The 20,761-nt window shown below is 41.8% G+C and overlaps 1 protein-coding gene across 2 annotated transcripts in view; it reads left to right on the top strand.

Annotated features, from left to right (window-relative positions):
• LOC141113726 (uncharacterized) overlaps nt 1-20,761 on the top strand; it is a 183,445-nt gene that overhangs the window by 7,715 nt on the left and 154,969 nt on the right. The window contains exon 1 of one of the 2 annotated variants that reach the window (XM_073607019.1): nt 5,040-5,622. The exons of the other annotated variant lie outside the window; for it this stretch is intronic. Within the exon in view, the coding sequence (XP_073463120.1) occupies nt 5,572-5,622 (51 nt within the window). The 5' untranslated portion in view covers nt 5,040-5,571. Of the gene's footprint in view, nt 1-5,039; nt 5,623-20,761 lie in introns of those variants that run through there. 2 annotated transcript variants of the gene reach the window in all.

Genomic DNA, 20,761 nt, shown 5'->3' with positions numbered 1-20,761 from the left:
TTATCACATATTATTTATTAATTTATTTACTGTTGGTGTGGAAACACATTTGGTGATAGCAGCAGCCATTTATTATAGTTACCAACAGGTGACAGTGCACAATACCTTCTATTTTTTATAATAGCATAGCAGAAACACTTTTTTATTAAACAGAGACTCACCTTTTGGTGAACATTTGAAAATACATTGAGTATAATACTATATATATATATATGTATATATATATATATATATATTATTGAAAATGTATCAACACAGATTTTTATCATTGAAGTGGAAGTAAAAACTCTTTTTTTTTGCACTTGTACCTACAGGTAAGCCTATAATAAGACTTACCTGCAGGTTCCGTGAATATCTCCTAAACCTGCACTGTTTAGGAGATATCCACACTGCATGCAGCCTGTGATGTCACTGGTGCATGCGCTCTGAAGGGACGGCATACCTGTGCCTTCCCTTCAGAGCCCTGTGCCTCGGGCGGTGAAATCATCGCAGCGCGCCAATCAGATGGCCAGGGCACGCGAACCCGGAAGGAAGACCAGGGAGAAGATGGAAGCCCCCTCAGCGGTGACAGCGTGCTGCAGGAGGGCTTTGTTCTAAATTAATTATTTCATAATGTGCTAGTCTGTGATGCATACTAGCACATTATGCCTTTACCTTGCAGGGTTTAAAATTTTTTTTTTAAAAATTGGTGCCGTTTACTACTGCTTTAAAAGGTACAAATAATTGTACAAACATAGATACAGTATGCAGTTTAAAAAATTAATTACCTACTAAACCAAAGAAACCAAATCAACCTTAAGGACCAGGCCTTTTTCCGACACTTGTTGCTTACAAGTAAAAATCTGTATTTTTTGCTAGAAATATACTTAGAACCCCAAATATTATATATATATTTTTTAACAGAGACCATAGAGAATAAAATGGTGGTTTTGTGGTTCTTGCAAATTTTTATGTCACACGGTTTTTGCGCAGCGGTTTTTCAAATGCAATTTTTTTGCAAAAAATACACTTTAATTAATTTAAAAAAACAAAACATAAAACTGTATATATCCAGATTTTTTTGTATAACATGATAGTGATCTATTCACTCGGCGTGACATCATCTAACATGTCATGCTTTAAAATTGCGCACGCTCGTGGAATTGCGCCAAACTACGGTACTTAAAGTGATTGTAAATGATCACCTTGTAAAGCAACCCATTCAGTATAAAATAGAAATAAAATGCAAAACATTTGTGTATAGGTATAAAAAAACTTTATAAATATATTTTTTCTCTTTTTTATAAGTGATCACATTCCCTCTGTTCTCAGCTGCATAAGAGCTGGGAGGAGGAGAAGCAGCAACACACAGCTTCCCAGTAAATGGCTGTGTGGCAGGGGCGTGTCAGGACAAGTCTGATCATTTTAGGAGGGCTGAATTCCCAGCATAGCTAGAGAACTGATCGCGATGTGCTTTCCTGCTTAGTGTGGTCAGCGTTTAATAGGAAAGCAAGGAGATGGCAGGATTACCAGGGATTTCACACAAAGGAAGCAATACAAAGAGAACAGGATACTTTCTCATGCAACTACATGGTACAGCAGCCACATATAAGGAATATGAAGTGTTGGGGTAACAAACGCTTTTAAAATCTCCACAGGCGAAGCTTTAAAAATTTCTACAGGTTACCAGTTTAGAGTTACAGAAGAGGTCTAGTGATAGAATTATTGTTCTCACTCAGATGTTCGCAGCAATACCTCAAAGGTGTGGTGCAAACACCGTTTACATATGTGGGTGTGTCCTATGTATTCATGCACTACTGCGTGTGAGCATGTGGGGATGGGGGGGTACTTAAAAAACAAATTTAATTTCTTTTATTACATTTTTTATAAACTGTCTCTTTAAAAAAAAAAATGATCACTTTTGTAAATGTAAACATCCCTTGTGATAACAATACAGAATGCCAGGTCCTCTTTATGGAGAGATCTGTCTAAAATACCCCAAATCTCTGAGGAAAGATGAAAAATGCAGCGCTCTCAACAGAAGCAATCCAATCCTAGTTTGCAGTCTGCAGCACAAGTACCAAGGCTCAGTGTGTCTTCTCAAACTAAGTACTTTTTATAAGAGAGAAGAGCCGGCAACCTCAAAGTCAATGATGCAAAAATTGATGCAAAAATGATGCAATACACCATTGTTTGCCAGTGTCATCAAAACCCAGCTAAGGAACTTGAGAGTCATTCGTATGCGGCTTTATTTTAGCCTCGTGCAAACCACGAACTTGTCGCTCAGTTCGTGAGCACAAACACCGAGCTGTTTTTCATCAGTTTCATTCGTACATTCTCGTACCTTGTTGTTTCACACCATGTAGTAGGCCTATTTCACTTTAGAAACACACTGTCTATCATTTCAGTTATTTTAGTTTGCATTACCCTCTGGTCCAAATCTAGTCGCATCAACAACTCACCGGTTCGTCCCGGCTAGTTTTGTCATCTCATTTCATGCCATGCTCCACAGTCCGGCTCATTGTCAGACGCAAATTGGGGCACACTGATTCGTGCCTCTGTCACGGCAAGTCATTTAATTTGTTACATTTCACATACCCTTCACTCCGATTTGAATCCAGCCGCATCTGCGACACACCGATTCGTGTTGACACGTGCTAGTCATTCCGTCTCATGCATTTCACGCCCCACAGTCCGGTTCATTATCAGTCGCAAATTCCGGCACACTGATTCTTGCCACTGTCATGGCAAATATTTCATTTGTTCATTTAGTATGCCCTTCTATCCGATTCGAATCCAGTCGCATCTGCGACGCACCGATTCCTACCGGCTCGTTGTAGTCATTTCATCTCATTTCATTCCATGCTCAACAGCGTTATCAGTCACAATCGCGGCACACCGATTCATGCCACTGTCATGTCCGATTCTAATACAGTCCCATCCGCGATGCACCGATTTGTACCGCTCATTCTAGTCATTTCATCTCATTTCATTCCATGCTCCACAGTCCGGTTCGTTGTCAGTCACAATCGCGGCACACCGATTCGTGCCTCTGTCATGGCAAACATTTCATTTGTTCATTTCATATACCATTCACTATGATTCAAATTCAATCGCATCTGCGACGCACTAATTCACGTCGGCTCGTGTTAGCCATTGTTATTTCCAGTTCCACAGAAAGGTTTGCTGTCAGTCGCTATCATGACACACAGATTCGTGCCTCTGTCATGGCAATCATTTCGGTCATTTCATTAAAAATAAATAAATAATTTTGCTCATTCCATTTCTCCCTCATTTCATCACATATTCCACAGTTTGGTTCACTGGGAAGTCACAGTTACGACACATCGATTCGTGCCTCTGTCATGGCAAACATTTCGGTCATTTCATTTCATATACCCCACACGCCAGTCCGAGTCCAGTCGCTTTAGCAGCACTCCGATTCATGTCGGCTTTTCGCTCATTTCATTTTGGCCTCATTTTCATCCCATATTCCACAGTTCGGTTACTGTCAAGTCACAGTTACAGCGCCCCAGTTCGTGTCATCATCACTTCAATCATTCAGTGGTCTTATTTCGTATGTTGTCTGTCATGTTCTCCTTAGGTCCGGCGGTCTCTTTGTTTCGGGTCATTCATGAATTTTTGTTTCTTTTATCCCGTCATACGCTCTACTGTTGTTCGATGTCGGTCGCCTCAGCGACGCAAAGGTTCACTTTTAAATTCAGATCACTGTATGATTTGTCACGTCATTGACAGACACCCTTCAGTACAGCTCACCCTATGGTCAAGTTCAAATCCAGTCGCAACGAGGCACATCGGCCCACATAGCTTCAGACCAACTGTTCTCAAAGCCATTTTCCCTTTAAATTCCATGTATGGTTTCAAATTCATTAGTTTAACCATGGTTCACCTCCGGATAAGGTTTTCCTTGCAGACCAGGGCACACTTCAGGTCCATTTCATGATGTAAGTCTTGTGGCGCGTTCATGTGGTTCACATCCATCCTGGTTGAAGGGCTTTGACCATAATTATATATATGTGTGTTTGTGCGTATATATACATATATATATATATATATATATATATATATATATATATATATATATATATCATTTGGGTCTTGAAAATAAACATTTAACACATGGCAAAGCACTGTGGATTATCTAAAAAGAGATCACAGCGCATGTCTTCCCTTCCAGTGACATTATCTCTCATGGAAACCTCCATCCACTAAGGGATGAGGCTTTTTCTAACAGTATTGGCATATGAGGTGTAAGGTGGTGACAAAACAGAGCACATTGCAGGGAAATTAGAAGCAGTTTTGTTGCCAGTCATTATAACCAAGAACCTAATATACAAGGGTGTGCAGTAATGTTTCTGAATCATACATAAAACCTATACAATTACTTGAGAAAATCAGGGTGGGCATTGATGCTATTAAGAGATCATGAAATGTTGCATTGACCTTTTATGTCTATGATGTTGCCCATACTGCATTGAGTTTATAGTAAAGCATTTTTCTGTTGTATTCTGTAAGTGAGCTATTTAATTTGAATGGCTTTTATGATTTTTTTTTCTATTATTATCTTGTTTTAATATAAAAAAATTGGAAGCCAAATATTTTAGAACTTTGATCGTACAAGTGAAAAGTTATATAGCACTACTGTTTTCCTAATCCATTCCCTATAAATAGTTTTCATGATAATCTATTGTATATATAATTAGTGTGATCATTTGCATTTAATGTATCTTTACAAAAGCAATACTACCTTAATACTGGATAGACATATACAAGCCTAATAGCTCATTATTCAACCTGAGATTAGAGATGTGTGTGTAAGGACTCAATGTTTGGAATTGTAGTTATCCTACTTCCTTCATTGTGGTTGAGATGAGTGACAGCGCTGATCTGCTGTTAAATAAACGTAGGGAGGGGTGTGTAATTAACAGGTGAGCTGTCATTCCCTCCAGGGGAGAGCATAAACAGGTAGAGTGTGTGTTGCTAAGGGGACGTCAGTTTGGCTTTGGCTAAAGGACTTCCTTTGGACATTCATTTAATAAGCTTCAGCAGGTGAACAGAGACCTTTTTTACTTTTCTAAATGTGGATTCAGCACGATTCTTCCCATCAGGTGCATTTGTTTTCCAAAAACGACAATTCTGCTCGCAAAGCACATTAATCAAGCTTCTGTCTGGATTATCAGTCGTCACTTGACATAATTCATTTAACAAATTAAACAGCACTGGACATTGATAATCATGGCAACAAAAGATCTGCTAACCTGAACCATATGGTGTATTCCTTTATTACAAATGGACATTTGGATTTTGTCACTCATGGGATATATGTGACATTGGTTAACACAGAGAGCAGCACTTGTGCATATTTTTCCCTGTAGGGGGAGATTATATATTAGTAGTCTTTATGTTGCATTGTTAAATACGTATACTATACAGGATCTGTTATATCCTCAGAAGAGCTTTTTACGTTTTTCTCTCCCTGGACTATAGCTATTTGTAATTTTACCTTTTTGAATTATTCAATGAATAATTATGGTAATAACATAGTGCCGAACCAGAGAGTGAAACAGAAGAATGTGGACACTGTATATGAAAGGTATTACTTCTCGCAAACATGTACCAAAAGTAAGTATTCCAAATCCTTTATATATATATATACATATATTTATTATATATGTTATTTTTTTAATTTATTTATGCCATTTAAGGCATATCTAAAGGCAAAACTATTTTGTTTATTTGCTTTGGTTTAATTAGTCAACAGTTAAAACTTAAAAAAAAGATTTTGTTTTTACCATCTGTGTCCCATAGGGGAGATTTCCCTTTACTTCCTGTCCTGAAAACACAAGAGAAAGTAAAAGGAAATCTCTCTAAAGTCAGGGTTTTGACCTCTTGGACAGTTGTCACCTGGACAGTGGTGACCATAACAAATCCCGAGACTGAATCTCCATCAGCGGGGACACAGCTAGCAATGAAAACCTGGCTGTGGTTTTAACTCTTCCCTACTCTAGTCAAAACAAAACAAAAAGATGGCTTTAGATACAGTTTGGCATGAGTAAGGTCTATTGTATAGACAACATGCACTGGATAATATGCTGAAGCGATGCCCTATAAACACTCTTCAGATTTTGGCAGGTCAGGCAGTGTGTATTTATTGAAAGTTTAATTTATATTGCTAGCTAGGATGAGAAGGGCCTGGCATGGTGTGGTTTGCCACTATACATATGCATATCTGAGAACTTGCTGGCTTTTGCCCAAAGATGTCACATAGTTGCTTATGTTCCTGACTGTCTGGTCACTAGGCTTAGTTCTGTGGCTTTCTGGTGATTGATAGGAGTGACTGCAACATTACTCTCATCAGGCAGAGCAGGGACCAGGATAGATCCTGGAGGTAAGATTCTGCAATCTACTGTGGGAAAAAGAGAGAAGTATGGGTGCCTGCTGGAGAGTGAGGGTGGGCTGCCCTTCTTCCTGTCACTTGACCAGAGACAGGAAGAAGAAGCTGTCTTTATTCCTGAATGGGTACTGTACTAAGAAAGAGGTCTGAACTGTGAGAACAAGGAAGGTGGGGAAAAGGGGGAGAGGGGGGGGGTCATGATAGAGGTGAGCATCTGAGCCCCAGATCGCCCATCTACGCTTCAAGAAGCATTTTTTTCTTTCCAGTGACACCACCAAGGCCGGGGCATTTCTTCTTTCACCCACTGTATGCTCTATATTTTGCTGCGGGACAGTATGGGCACAGGCATTAAACTTTCTGTTCGTTGTAGTAAGCTGCAATCATTGGTCCTCCTGCCACCATTCATAGGCCCACTGATTTACAAAAGTTCCCAGGTATGTGCACATGCTTTTAATAATAACGATTGTGGTGCTTACCTCCCCAGGAGCCACTGTAAATAATTGGTTCTCTGTTCTGCCATGACTCTTTAACCACTTCAGCCCCAGAAGATTTGACTGCTGAATGACTGGGCCATTTTTCGCGATTCAGCACTGTGTCGCTTTAATTGACAATTGTGCGGTCGTGCAACGCTGTACCCAAACAAAATTGACATCCTTTTTTTCCCACAAATAGAGCTTTCTTTTGGTGGTATTTGATCGCCTCTGTGGTTTTTATTTTTTGCGCTATAAACAAAAAAAGAGCGAAATTTTTGAAAAAAACACAATATTTTGTACTTTTTTGCTAGAATAAATATCCCCATTTTTTTTTTTAAAGCAAATTTTTTCTCAGTTTAGGCCGATATGAATTCTTCTACATATGTTTGGTAAAAAAAATCGCAATAAGCGTATATTGATTGGTTTGCTCAATCGGCATTTATACAGCGATCGGTGCTATAAAAATGCATTGATCACTGTAAAAATGTCACTGGCAATGAAGGGGTTAACACTAGGGGGCGATCAAGGGGTTAACTGTGTTCCCTGGGAGCTGATTCTATCTGAAGGGGGAGGGGACTGACTAGAGGAAGTGATGGATCGTGGTTCCTAGCTAATAGGAACAAACGATCTGTCACTGCTCTCAGAACAGAACACGGATTTGTGTGTTTACACACACACTTCTGTGTTCTGTCACTCGTGCTCATGATCGCTCGTGGCTGGTGGTTATCGCGACCGTTGGCCAGGAGCATCAGCACCCCCACTGTGCAGTGGGCGCGCACGCCTGCTATCCTGATCCTGCGAGCCGACGTATAGCTACGACAGTTCGCGGGATCGTGCCGACCTGCCGCCGTATAATGACGGCGGCTGGTCGGCAAGCGGTTAAGCTGCTTGGACCCCACTGACACACTAATGCCCCGTACACATGGTCGGATTTTCCAACGGAAACTGTGTAATAGGACCTTGTTGTCGGAAATTCCGACCATGTGTGGGCTCCATCACACATTTTCCATCAGAATTTCCGACACAAAAGTTTGAGAGCTTGCTATAAAATTTTCCGACAACAAAATCCGTTGTCGGAAATTCCGATCGTGTGTACACAAATCTGACGCACAAAGTGCCACGCATGCTCAGAATAAATTAAGAGACAAAAGCTATTGGCTACTGCCCCATTTATAGTCCCGATTTACTTGTTTTATGTCACCGCGTTCAGAACGATCGGATTTTCCGATAACTTTGTGTGACCATGTGTATGCAAGACAAGTTTGAGCCAACATCCGTCAGAAAAAATCCATGGATTTTGTTGTCGGAATGTCCGATCAATGTCCGACCGTGTGTACAGGGCATTACAGTATGTAACTTAAAAGTTAGTATACTACCACTCTATAATAATGCACAGAAAACTGACCATAAGCCACTGGATGGTAGACTGAAAGGATGAACTATGGCAATGCAGTTAAAAGAAAATAGAATCACACTTACAAGCCAGGCACTTATCGTAAGTGCACCGTAGATCGCTCGATGTTACTGATAGCGGAAGTTAGGTGCGGGTCATTGAACAAGTTTAAAGATGCTGTACTAGAGGATGTGAATGCTGACCCATAAGATGGCAGGCAATCAACAAAACTGTAATGACGCAAAATGATAACTGTTGCAAACAGGGTTAAGAGTATTGGCAAAAAACTAACCCAAAAATAAAAGTCCTTGTGTCCACACTAAGCATACAACCCCCATACCCCCATATAGAGTGGGTGTATGCGTTCCTGACAGAGGGGCACCCCTGGGGGTGGCTATAAGGTACCTGGCTCTTAATTGTCAGTGCTAGCTGGCTTTTGTTGGGGCCCTTCTGTAAGTTAGTGCATGCACTGTTGTCCCTTCTAGAGTGTGCATGGCTGATGGAGCAGTCTCTATCACATTGTGTCAGTGTTGAGATAAACATAGATGGCTCAACTCACCCCTCCTGGTACACAGGAATATGGTCCAGATCATTTGGCGGTTTGCTCCCGAATCGGTCCTCACAACGCTCGGTCTCTCCGGTCTAGTCCTCGCTGGTTCACCCTTGCTGTAGACACTCATGGCAACAGATCCTTTCAGCTCTGGTTACAGCTCAGCAAGCAATCTCTCTGCGGATCCTTTCAGCTCTGGTTACAGCTCAGCAAGCAATCTCTCTCTCTCTTTTAAACCTCAGGTGCCTATGGACACAGCAAGGGTACCCAATCTCTGCACAAGCTCGGCAAAGGCAACAGGTCTGCATCCTCTGCACTGCTCTGAGATGGCACCCTGGTCTCTGCACATTCCCAACCAAGGCCACAGGCCCGTATGGCTTGGCTTCTCCTGCGAAAGAGTCAGATCTCTCCAGAATTCTCCGGAAAAGTTCTATCCCTCCTCCTCTGTTGTGCAGGGAATACTGGGTAGTGAAATCTAAAGGTTCGTCAGCCTCACTTCACCTGTTTTGTACTGTGCCCATTTAAGGACAACATTTCCCAAAATCCATAACAAGTCCTCTTGCCGGTGCATAACAAGTCCTCTTGCCACTGATTGGCTCACAGGTTGCCACTGGAGTCCTCTTCCACTCCTCCATGACGACATCACAGAGCTGGTGGATGTTAGAGACCTTGCGCTCCTCCACCTTCCGTTTGAGGATACCCCACAGATGGTCAATAAGGTTTAGGTCTGGAGACATGCTTAGCCAGTCCATCACCTTTACCCTCAGCTTCTTTAGCAAGGCAGTGGTCATCTTGGAGGTGTGTTTGGGGTCGTTATCATTTTGGAATACTGCCCTGCGGCCCAGTCTCCTTAGGGAGGGGATCATGCTCTGCTTCAGTATGTCACAGTACATGTTGGCATTCATGGTTCCCTCAATGAACTGTAGCTCCCCACTCATGCAGCCCCAGACCATGACACTCCCACCACCATGCTTGACTGTACACAGCTCTTCTGCATCACATGACATGAATGCACAATGTGGCCATGGGCCTGGAGGCTCTGGCCTACACTAAATCTAACAAGCTTTTTCCCACATGTCTTGATGCAGAAGATATGGAATAAAGCTAGACAATTACAGGATGTTACTGGTTACAGTCATATCTGTGACAATGGGTATTATAAGGAACTTCAATATTTGCAGTGTGGAGCACGTTGGCAAAGGTATGGAGTCACACAATTGGTACACGTTTTTTCCAACAGCAAATTGCGCTCCTTTACCGATTTGCAGACCAGATTCAGCCTCCCTCAATCAATGTATTTCCCCTATGTGCAGCTACACCATGTAGTTAGAGCACAGTCGGAAGGAGTATTGTGGGTTCAGTCCCCAGCCCCCATATTCCATTATATGACAAAAGTCTCCCAATATAAGGCATTTTTATCGCAGTGTTATTCTATGCTCTTGTCTACACACTTGAAAGGTTTCCCAGTGAAAGTGATGGCCACTTGTAAAAGAGATGTGGGCACATTCGAGAATGAGCAGTGGGAGGAAGCTCTGCAGGCAGTACAGTTGTGCTCTCTTAATGTGGCACAGCGGCTGTCCCAATTGTATATGGTCTTGCTGGTGCACCATACGCCTGCAAGGTTGTATAGAATCGCAGTAAGAGAAGACTCTGAGTGTACTCGGGGCTCCAGGGACCATGGAGATCTCATCCACCTTTTGTGGCGCTGCCCTAAGCTACATCGCTGCTGGTTGGGAGTTGGTAAAACCATTAACAAGGTGTTTTAGGTCAGTATCCAGCTGGATCCCAAGCCCTGCATATTAGGATTATCCTCTATGGGAAGGTCATCCAGGATTCCCAAACACATTATAGCTAGGGCCCTCTTCCAGGCACATAAATTTATCCTCAGACATTGGAAGGTGATAGACCCTCCTACCCTCCTACCCTCCTACCCTATGAGAATGAATTAACTAAATAGAGAACACCCTAAGGTTGGAAAAATACATCTTTCAACACCGCGGTCGTTCTTCCAAGTTCAATGCCATATGGTCTCCGTGGCTAGACACTCCAGGCCTTTCTCCGGTTGATTTGGTTTTAGATAGACTACTACTTTAATATAGACGTAGATTATACCCATGATGTATACCAGTTAGGTTGTGAGTGATAATACTACTCTTATTGAAAAGTGTATTATGTGGGTTAGGGGGAGGGGAAGGAAGGAAAAACTGAGTTAAATTATAATTGTTTAAATGGTGGATTGAGATCACATGGTTAATTGCCATTGACAATGTTTTATCTGGAACCACTGTGTTGCATTGTTTGTTTTTGTTGATCTCAATAAAAATATTTTGAGAAAAAAACAAAGGTTACAGATAGTAGTGGACACCTCACAAAAATGTTTAAAACGTTCCCACTCTATCCAAAACAAAATAACTATATTTTGACAGAAGTTAGACTTTATCATTTATAACAACAGTCATTAGGGCAGGGGTAGGCAACCCCCGGCACTGGTGCCACAAGCGGAACGCCAAGCCTCTTTTGCCGCCACTCGACTCCCTCCCTATTAGCAGAGCAGTGCAGGGAAGTGTCAGTGAGACACTAATGCATTCCAATTTCAGAATTCCTCACGCCGCACCTGCACTGAGGGGGAGGCACTGTGCCCCCACACATTGTAAATAATGGGAAACATTGTTTGGTTCTCTAACTTTGCTGTAGCTGCGATCGTCCGCTTTTGTGATGGAGAAGAGATTGGGTGCAGTTCTGCTAGAAGGGGGGCGGTCCCTGTTTCCAGGAGGAGGAGGACTGTCATTGGACACTGCTAAAGCCAATTACAGTCCTGCTACCCCCGCCCACCATCTGGAGGAAGATGACTCGCTTGGTTGCCACTACCAATCTCGGAAAGAAGGGATTTTACTGTGATCGAGAAAACCGCAATCAGTTTGTGGAATTACTGTTGAGCTTGTGGGGACTGTGTTGAAATTATTTCTGAACCTTTGCGTCACTTATTACTGAACCCCTGCACTCTGTGTCCCTTTAAGCCAGAGCCAGTATTCAGCGCAATGAAAATCACACCCAACTTTTCCTGTAGCGCAGAGCGCCGCACATTTTCTCAGCTGCGGGGGCCCAACTTATGATCCTGCACACAGGCCCACTGCTTTCAGAAAATACCCCTGACCTGAGCTCATCGTTGCGCATCCATTCCAAATGCTTGTATGTGACATCACAGGCCGCCGATGTTATAATAATAGTACCGTAAACTGCAGTAGAGACTGGTTCTCTATGCTCCATCCTTCCTTTCTCAGTCTACATCCTGCTGGCTTTGTAAATATAGGAAGATATCATAAAGATATATAGAGTATAATGTCCTGATGCCCAACCTCTTTGGCACTTTTTGTGTGGTCCTTGGGCCCCTGCAGACACTAATCTGTGTTTCTCTATCGTCTTGTTATACTATTGATTTCTAGCAACCTCGTGTAATGTCTCCAGTCTTACATTCTCCTAAAGCATGTACCCAGTCTCCAACAACTCCAATAGCATGTTTGCAGTCTCTGACAGGCTCCTGTAACATGTCTGCAGTCTCTGACCATCCTCTGTAGCATGTGTGCGATGTTTGTATTATATCTGCAATCTCTGACCGTCTCTTGTATCATGCTTTTAGACGTTGACAATGTCCTGTTGTGCGTCGGCTGTCTCTGACAATAAATATTAATTAAATTTAATTTTTACTAGCTCAATTTAAAATATATAATTTAAAATATATATAAATATTTTTAAAGGAACACACTGACGGATTAAGAGCAGTCCTTTATATCTCTATGGAATTCAGCTTTAACGGAAATCTGTTATGAGCAAAATATGTGAATTGCCATTGCTGCTTCCTCCCAAAAATGTATACTAGCAAAGATAGAGAAAGGTCAGTACACTGTGCGCACCTGCTCCAGTTAGTGAAGCAAAGCAATGAAGTAAAAGAGTCAGCAGGACAGCCAGCCAACAAACATTTTCAGAAGACGAGCCATCATTTTCTTAAGAAAGTTTACTTGAGCTGGTCTACATCAATGAAGAAATTTCCTACAAAATAACCTTGTATGTACTTGCAACACCAATAAATACATAGACAATAAGCTGTGTGTATAACCTAAATCCTTCTTTTCTTTTTCATTTAACGTTTTTTTTTTTTTTTTGCTATGTTCTATTGAGGAGATTGTGGAGATCCAACAGGAAGCATGAGGAAAGCTCTACCAATTAAGAGGAAATCCCTTCTTTAACAGTTGTCACTGGAACAGGTATCTCTATTGAAAGATGTATCTTAATCCCTGTTCCAGTGACAACTTTTACTTCTTGCTTTCTCTTCAATTTCCATGAGTTTGCGTTTCTAGGCAGGTTAAATTTGTATACAGACCACCTTCGGTAATGGCTGAGTATCCCTGATTAATAAAACTGGGACATTAAAGGGGTTGTAAAGGCAGAAGGATTTTTATCTTAAAGTGGATGTAAACCCAGTTCATGAAAATAGAGCTGGGTACATATATCTGCAGTGTTTTGTTATCTCTCTTCAAAGCACTAAGTCCCGTGGCTTTCTCCTGCCCCGTTCTTCTGTTATCAGCCTGATAACTCCTGACAAGTTCTCCATCACATATGATAAAAGCAGCCGGAGTTTTGTGTTTGAGAGGATGTTATAAATAGATTAGCAGAGCCCTGAACGATTCAACGATCAGCTCTGAAAGTCTCTACCTATGAGGAGAGGGGGGGGGTGTGCCTTTCCTCCAATCAACTGTCTTGGCTGTATGCCCAGACTTCACTGCAGTGTTAACCACTTCAGCCTCGGAGGATTTTGCCCCCTTCCTGACCAGAGCACTTTTTGCGATTCGTCATGCGATGTTGTACCCAAACAAAGTTGACGTCCTTTTTTTCCCACAAATTGAGCTTTCTTTTGGTGGTATTTGATCGCCTCTGCGGTTTTTATTTTTTGCGCTATAAACAAAAAAAGAGCGTCAATTTTGAAAAAAACGCAGCATTTTTTACTTTTTGCTATAATAAATATCCCCCAAAAATATATTTTAAAAAAACAATTTTTTTCCTCAGTTTAGGTCGATATGTATTCTTCTACATATTTTTGGTAAAAAAAATTGCAATAAGCGTATATTGATTGGTTGGCTCAAAATTTATAGCGTCTACAAAATAGGGGATAGTTGTATGGCATTTTTATTTTTAATTTTTCTTTTAATTAGTAATGGCGGCGATCTGCGCTTTTTATCGGGACTGCAACATTATGGCGGACACATCGGACATTTTTGACACTATTTTGGGACCATTGTCATTTATACAGCGATTGATGCTAAAAAAATACATTTATTACTGTGTAAATGACACTGGCAGTGAAGGGGTTAACCACTAGGGGGCAGTGAAGAGGTTAAGTGTGTCCTAGGGAGTGATTCTATTGCCGCATACACACGATCGGACATTCCGACAACAAAATCCATGGATTTTTACCGACAAATGTTGGCTCAAAGTTGTCTTGCATACACATGGTCACACAAATCTTGTCGGAAATTCTGAACGTCAAGAACGTGGTGACGTACAACACGTACGATGAACCTAGAAAAAAAAGCAGTTCAAAGCCAGTGCGGCTCTTCTACTTAATTCCGAGCATGCGTGGAACTTTGTGCGTCGGAATTGTGTACACACGATCGGAATTTACGACGGATTTTGTTGTCGGAAAATTTGAGAACCAGCTCTCAAATTTTGTGTGACGGAAATTCCAATGGAAAATGTCCGATGGAGCCTACACATGGTCGGAATTTCCGACAACAAGCTCCCATCGAACATTTCCCGTCGACAAATCCGACCGTGTGTATGGGGCATAACTGTGGGGGGCTGGGCTTTAACACACAGGACAGCGATCACTGCTCTCCATGACAGAGAGCTGTGATCCCTGTCCTGTCACTAGGCAGAATGGGGAAATGCTTTGTTTACAAAAGCATCTCCCCATTCTTCCTCTCCGTGGCACGATCGCGGGACCCATGGTCACGGAGACTGTGGCCGGCGCGCTCCCGCAACACCGCTTCTTAACCACTTCAGCCCCAGACCATTTGGCTGGCCAAAGACCAGAGCACTTTTTGCGATTCGGCACTGCATTGCTTTAACTGACAATTGCGCGGTCGTGCGACATGGCTCCCAAACAAACTCAACGTCATTTTTTCCCCACAAATAGAGCTTTCTTTTGGTGGTATTTGATCACCTCTGCGTTTTTTATCTTTTGCGCTATAAACAAAAAAAGAGTGACAATTTTGAAAAAAATGCATAATTTTTTACTTTTTGCTATAATAAATATCCCCCAAAAATATATAAAAAAAACATTTTTTTCCCTCAGTTTAGGCCGATACGTATTCTTCTACATATTTTTGGTAAAAAAAATTGCAAAAAGTGTATATTGATTGGTTTGCCCAAAAGTTATAGCGTCTACAAAATAGGGGATAGTTTTATGGCATTTTTATTAATCATTATTTTTTTTTTTACTAGTAATGGTGGTGATTTTTATCGTGACTGCGACATTATGGCGGACACGTCGAACAATTTTGACACATTTTTGGACCATTGGCATTAATACAGCGATCAGTGCGATTAAAAATGCATTGATTACTGTAAAAATGTCACTGGCAGTGATGGGGTTAACACTAGGGGGCAGTGAAGGGGTTAAGGTGTGTTCTAGGAAGTGTTCTAACTGAAGGGGGATGTGGACTACGCAGGGAAACTAACAGATGGTCTGTTCATTCTCCCCTCAGAGAACCGGAAACTGTGTGTTTACACACACAGTTCCGGGTTCTCCTTGTGCCCTGTGCGATCGCGGGAGCCCGTCGGCGATCGAGACCGCCGGGCACTCGCATCGGCTCGGGGGGGCGAGCGCGCGTGCCTCCGGCGGCACGCACGCGCCCCCCCTAGTGGCCGTCTATGGTACCGACGTACCATGACAGCGATTGACGCAGCTGAGCCATGTTGCCGCAGTATCACTGCGGCGGCTGGTCGGCATGCGGTTAAAGGGGACATATCTGTACACCCTTTTGCCTACCAGCGCCACTCTGCCGACGTACATCGGCGTGCGCTGGTCAGCAAGCGCTTAAACTTGATAAGAAAATCTCTAAAAACAATCTGAATATTCTAAACAGTATATAAAAGGTGAAGACAGCAGATATACATGTACAACTTATGTAGGGAGATTTGTTTCATCTCTGTGTATTATCTGAGGCTGTTCACTTCACTGCGTATATGTGAGGGTTTACATCCACTTTAATGCATTCCTGCTTTAAGCACTCCTAGTTTTGACAGGAATCTGCTCCCACTTCTCCTTCCCCCCTCCCTCCTTGCAATCTTCTAGGACAAATCACAGGTCCCAGAAGATTGCCCGACCAATGGGGAGGCGCAGCGCAATTCACACATGTGCAGTGTGCACCCGGCTGTGCAGCAGCAAGCTGTCACAGCCAGGTGCCCACACTTGCAATGCCGGCACCACGGAGAGGCGAGGGACAGAAGCGAGGCTTCAGGCAGCCGAATCGCTGGACTGTGGGACAGGTGAGTATGTGTTTATTAAAAGTCAGCAGCTACACTTTTTGTAGCTGCTGACTTTTAATAAACACAAAAATGAGTGGCACTCCACTTTAAGATAAAAAGCCTTCTGTGTGTAGAAGCTCCCCTCATCCCCTCTAATACTTAGCTGAGCCCCATCTTTTTCCAGTGATGTCCACGAGTCCCTCAGCCATCCGGGACTCTCCCTCCTGATTGGCTGAGACACAGTAGCTGTGCCATTGGCTCCTGCTACTGTCAATCAAAGTCAGTTACCCAATCAGAAGAGAGAGGGGGCGGGCCGAACCACAGCTCTGTGTCTGAATGGACACACGGAGCTGCAGCTCGGCTCTGGTGCCCCCATAGCAAGCTACTTACTGTAGGGGCACTCAACAGGAGGGAGGGGCCAGGAGCAGTGAACAGGAACCCGAAAAGGGGAGGATCCATGCTGCCCTGTGCAAATCCACTGCACAGAGCAGGTAAGAATACACTTGTTTGTTTTTTTTAAAACAAGACTTTACAATCATTTTAAGGCTGAGGGGGAAAGGCTGTATCTGACTAGCTGAAGCTTCTAATGCACACTGTAAGAAGCTCACAGTTTGCAGTGAAATCAGAGTAAGCTATTTTAGTACAGGGGAGGAGGCTGTACAATTGTGCAAAACTGAATGTAGGTTCAGCTTTAAAGTCTAAGTTTTGTAAAAAGATTTTTGAAGTGAAGTATCCCTTGTGCTGGTGGCTGTATTAGTTTAAATGTTTCTTCCTTTGCCAACCTGATACCCCTGCAGTGATGCAAGTTATGGTACAGCTTCTTTGAATGCAACAGGGGGGTGGAAAGAGGGGGCATATTTGGGCATAGTTGGCACTTTTGATGAGTACCTATGACAGGTCCAGCAGCTCGTATTAAAGTGGTAGTAAAGTCTTTTTTTGGCACTTGTACCTACAGCCTACAGGTAAGCCTATAATAAGGCTTACCTGTAGGTACAGTGAATATCTCCTAAATCTTCTTGCACTGTTTAGGAGATATTCACACTGGATGCAGCTGGTGATGTCATCGGCTCATGCCCGTGCCGTCCCTTCAAAGCTCCATGCTGCAGCCATGACTCCTGCGCACATGCCTGGGAGTGACATCATCGCAGTTTGGCCAATCAGACAGTACTCGAACCTGGAAAGAAGACCGGGTGAAGTTGGAAGCCCTGCCAGCTGTGACATCTCGCCTCTAGAGGACTTCCTTCTAGGTTATTTCATAATGTGCTAGTATTTGATGCATACTAGCACATTATGCTATTGTTTTGCAGGTTTAAAAAAAAAAAAATCTGCGGTTTACTACCACTTTAACCCCCGCAGCACTAGAAGATTACCACTGTGGGGGTATAGTTGGCAGAGGATGGAGGAAACGGAAACTAAGATGGCAGCCACAGGTACAAGGAACACTTCTCATTGAATATAAATGAGTGTGAATCCCTTGTGCTGATCTGAACAAAAATAAAAACAATACCATACATTTAGGCTTAGGAAGGTGAGATTGAAGTCACCACTCACTAGAAAAAATACAAATTACAGCTTGAGATCTACTAGCATAGCATGCGTGGGTCTTTAATTGTAAAATGCAGTATAGACAAAGTGGTGATGTATCTTCTATCAGGCAGTCAGAAACCAATTCGAATATAAACGATAGGATCTGACAGGTTGCTATGGACTATTTTTTCAAACAGGTTTGGTTTCTTATTATAACTTTAGATAGGCCCTATTTACTGTGTTACTAGGAAAAAGAGGGATGGCAAAAAGATGTGTAAAACAGGGCAAAATAAAATGTACAGTATGTAACACAGAAACGCTCACCAAAGCCTGAAGGTCCTGTGTATGAACCATTTGAGATTTGTTTTTGTAACATGTTCTCATGAATTGTATTGCATCTACATGATATTGATTTCCTAAGAGTGTTTTTTATATATAAAAGAAGCTCCATAACAACAAAGACATGAATGTGGTTGGCAGCAATTCAGTCTTTCATTACTGTGTTTAATCAGCTGCAGTTTTTATAGATGAACCTTATTGCATCATTATTGGAAATCTTTGCATCTACCTGACTGAGCAGTGAGTGAGGTTAAGAAATGTTACAGTATACTGGAGCTGCATTCACCACTGGGACATTCACCAGGAAAGAATACAGTTACGTGGATTAAGTGGAGACAATGACATATGAGCATGTTCCATACTCAGAACTTTACAAACATTTGCAGTCATTAAAGGCTTACTAAACTGTAACTTGGTCATTTTCCTGTTTTGGGTATCACAATCTCACTCATTCACTCACTTGCTCATTCAAATAAACCATCATAAAAATGACTATTAAATTACTTGGAAAAGGCTTATAGTTTTTACGCTGTATAAGTGGATGCTTCCTCTCTTTTTTGCTGGGCATACATGGGTCATTTTTTTACCATCAGTCAGTGGGCTGATGGGAAAAAAACTGAATGGATTTCCCCATCCACACAAGCAAGGTGAGTAGAGGAATCCTTCCCACCGTGTTATTGTATTCTGACAGCGGGGAATCCTCTGCTGTCAGAATACACTAACCATGGCTGTAGCCCTGATTGAACAAAAATGTTCCATTAGATAGACTTCTCATGAACAGGAAGATGGATTGTAATGCATCCGGTCTCTGTTAAACCGGACGAATTTCGATCAATGCACACCCAGCTTTAATATCGTATACCAGGGATATGTAATTAGCGGACCTCCAGCTGTTGCAAAACTACAAGTCCCATCATGCCTCTTCCTCTGGGTGTCATGCTTATGGCTGTCAGAGTCTTGCTATGCCTCATGGGACTTGTAGTTCTGCAACAGCTGGAGGTCCGCTAATTGCATATCTCTGTCGTATACGATAACATACCTACCACCTTAACTCCTTTTAGCACAAAGTATGCAAGAAAATAACACTCATCTGCCAATGAGTCATTAATAGTCAAAAAATGATTAGTTAAACCTACAATTGTTTTTTTTATTTTTTTTTTCCACTACTTTTTTTCTGAAGTTTTTTTAAAATTAAAGTTTAACTAAAGGCAAAACTTTTTTTTCATTTTGGATATAGTGAGGAGGGATCGGAACACCTGCCAGATTTTTATTTATGCCTGTGCCCCTCCATTAGGGAGATTCAAACTTTCTGTCCTATTTACCATTATCAATACGTGAAGTGAACGTTAAAGTGGATGTAAACCCAATGTCATCCTTTCTAAACTACTGCCATAGGGGTTATCTATAAGGATATACATGCCTCCTGCATGTATCTTTACCTGTCAAATGTCTCCCCTCTGTTATGAGAGACGAAAAACTGCATATTCTGTGGGTGGGTCTGTTGTCTGGAGCTCGGTGGGTGGAGTCGTGATGTCAGTAGACTCCCCGCCCACCTCTACACTCCCCTTGTCAATATGCATTTTCTCCTGTGTATTTCTTACACTGAACTTCTGATATGATCTCTAACATCCAGTGAAAAGACAGGAAAATAACCACATGACTTCAGCATGCCAAATCATGCTGAGGTGTGGAACAGCCAATCCTTGCAGAGCTGCTGAAGAAAGGAGTGGGTGGGAATTAAAATACAATACATGTCTTAGGCTAGTGCACGAGATATGTAAATCACCTGTCACTCACAGCAAGGGGGAGGATTCGACAAAGTTTTTCTCTCTTTGTCAAAATTTATCTCGCTGAACAATAAAAGAGGATTGCTCAGAGATGGATTAACTCTTTGTGGCAAGACTGGGCTCAAATGATAGGAAATCTTATACTCTACATTATGACATTAAAAAAAAAAAATTCGGGTTTACATCCACTTTAAGGAAAACCCCACTTAATTTTTTTTAAATCTGAAAAAAAAAAATTGAGAAAGTAAACAAGACTTGTTTAGAATATACAAAAACATAAAGAAAAAAGGTAGCATGCAGATTATGCAATGTTAAGGACAAGTGTGACCTGTCCCAGCCTTTGTATAACAATGGCATGCCTCCATCCCTAATTGGTTGAAAGAAAAGGCTAGGAATTGGAATTGAGACTTTAGATGAGGCATGTCAGAGAGTACATATCTAATTGTTTAGTGTACACATAGATTTAATTTAATGCAATGTCATAATCCCCTAGGGGTGGTCCATGATATTAGATAAACATTAATAATGTATACGGAATAGCGTAATCATAAAGATCTTACATAATAAAATTCATTAAAGAGTATTTAATATAGTTAATCAATGGACATGATTGGTGCAGTCAATGCAAAATAATCAAACAATGAACATAACTGATACAGTTAATACAAGGGTCAATAAATGTGAATACAAATAATATAATGATAATTCACATGATCAATTAATTAAACGATAAATGATACTGATCATAATTTAGGCACCCTTTAGTTGGAAAGG

Source organism: Aquarana catesbeiana, linkage group LG01 (genome assembly GCF_042186555.1).
Source record: "Aquarana catesbeiana isolate 2022-GZ linkage group LG01, ASM4218655v1, whole genome shotgun sequence".
Taxonomy (NCBI): Eukaryota; Metazoa; Chordata; class Amphibia; order Anura; family Ranidae; genus Aquarana; species Aquarana catesbeiana.
The sequence above is the reverse complement of the archived record's forward strand: the minus strand, read 5'-3'. Positions and strand labels throughout refer to the sequence as shown.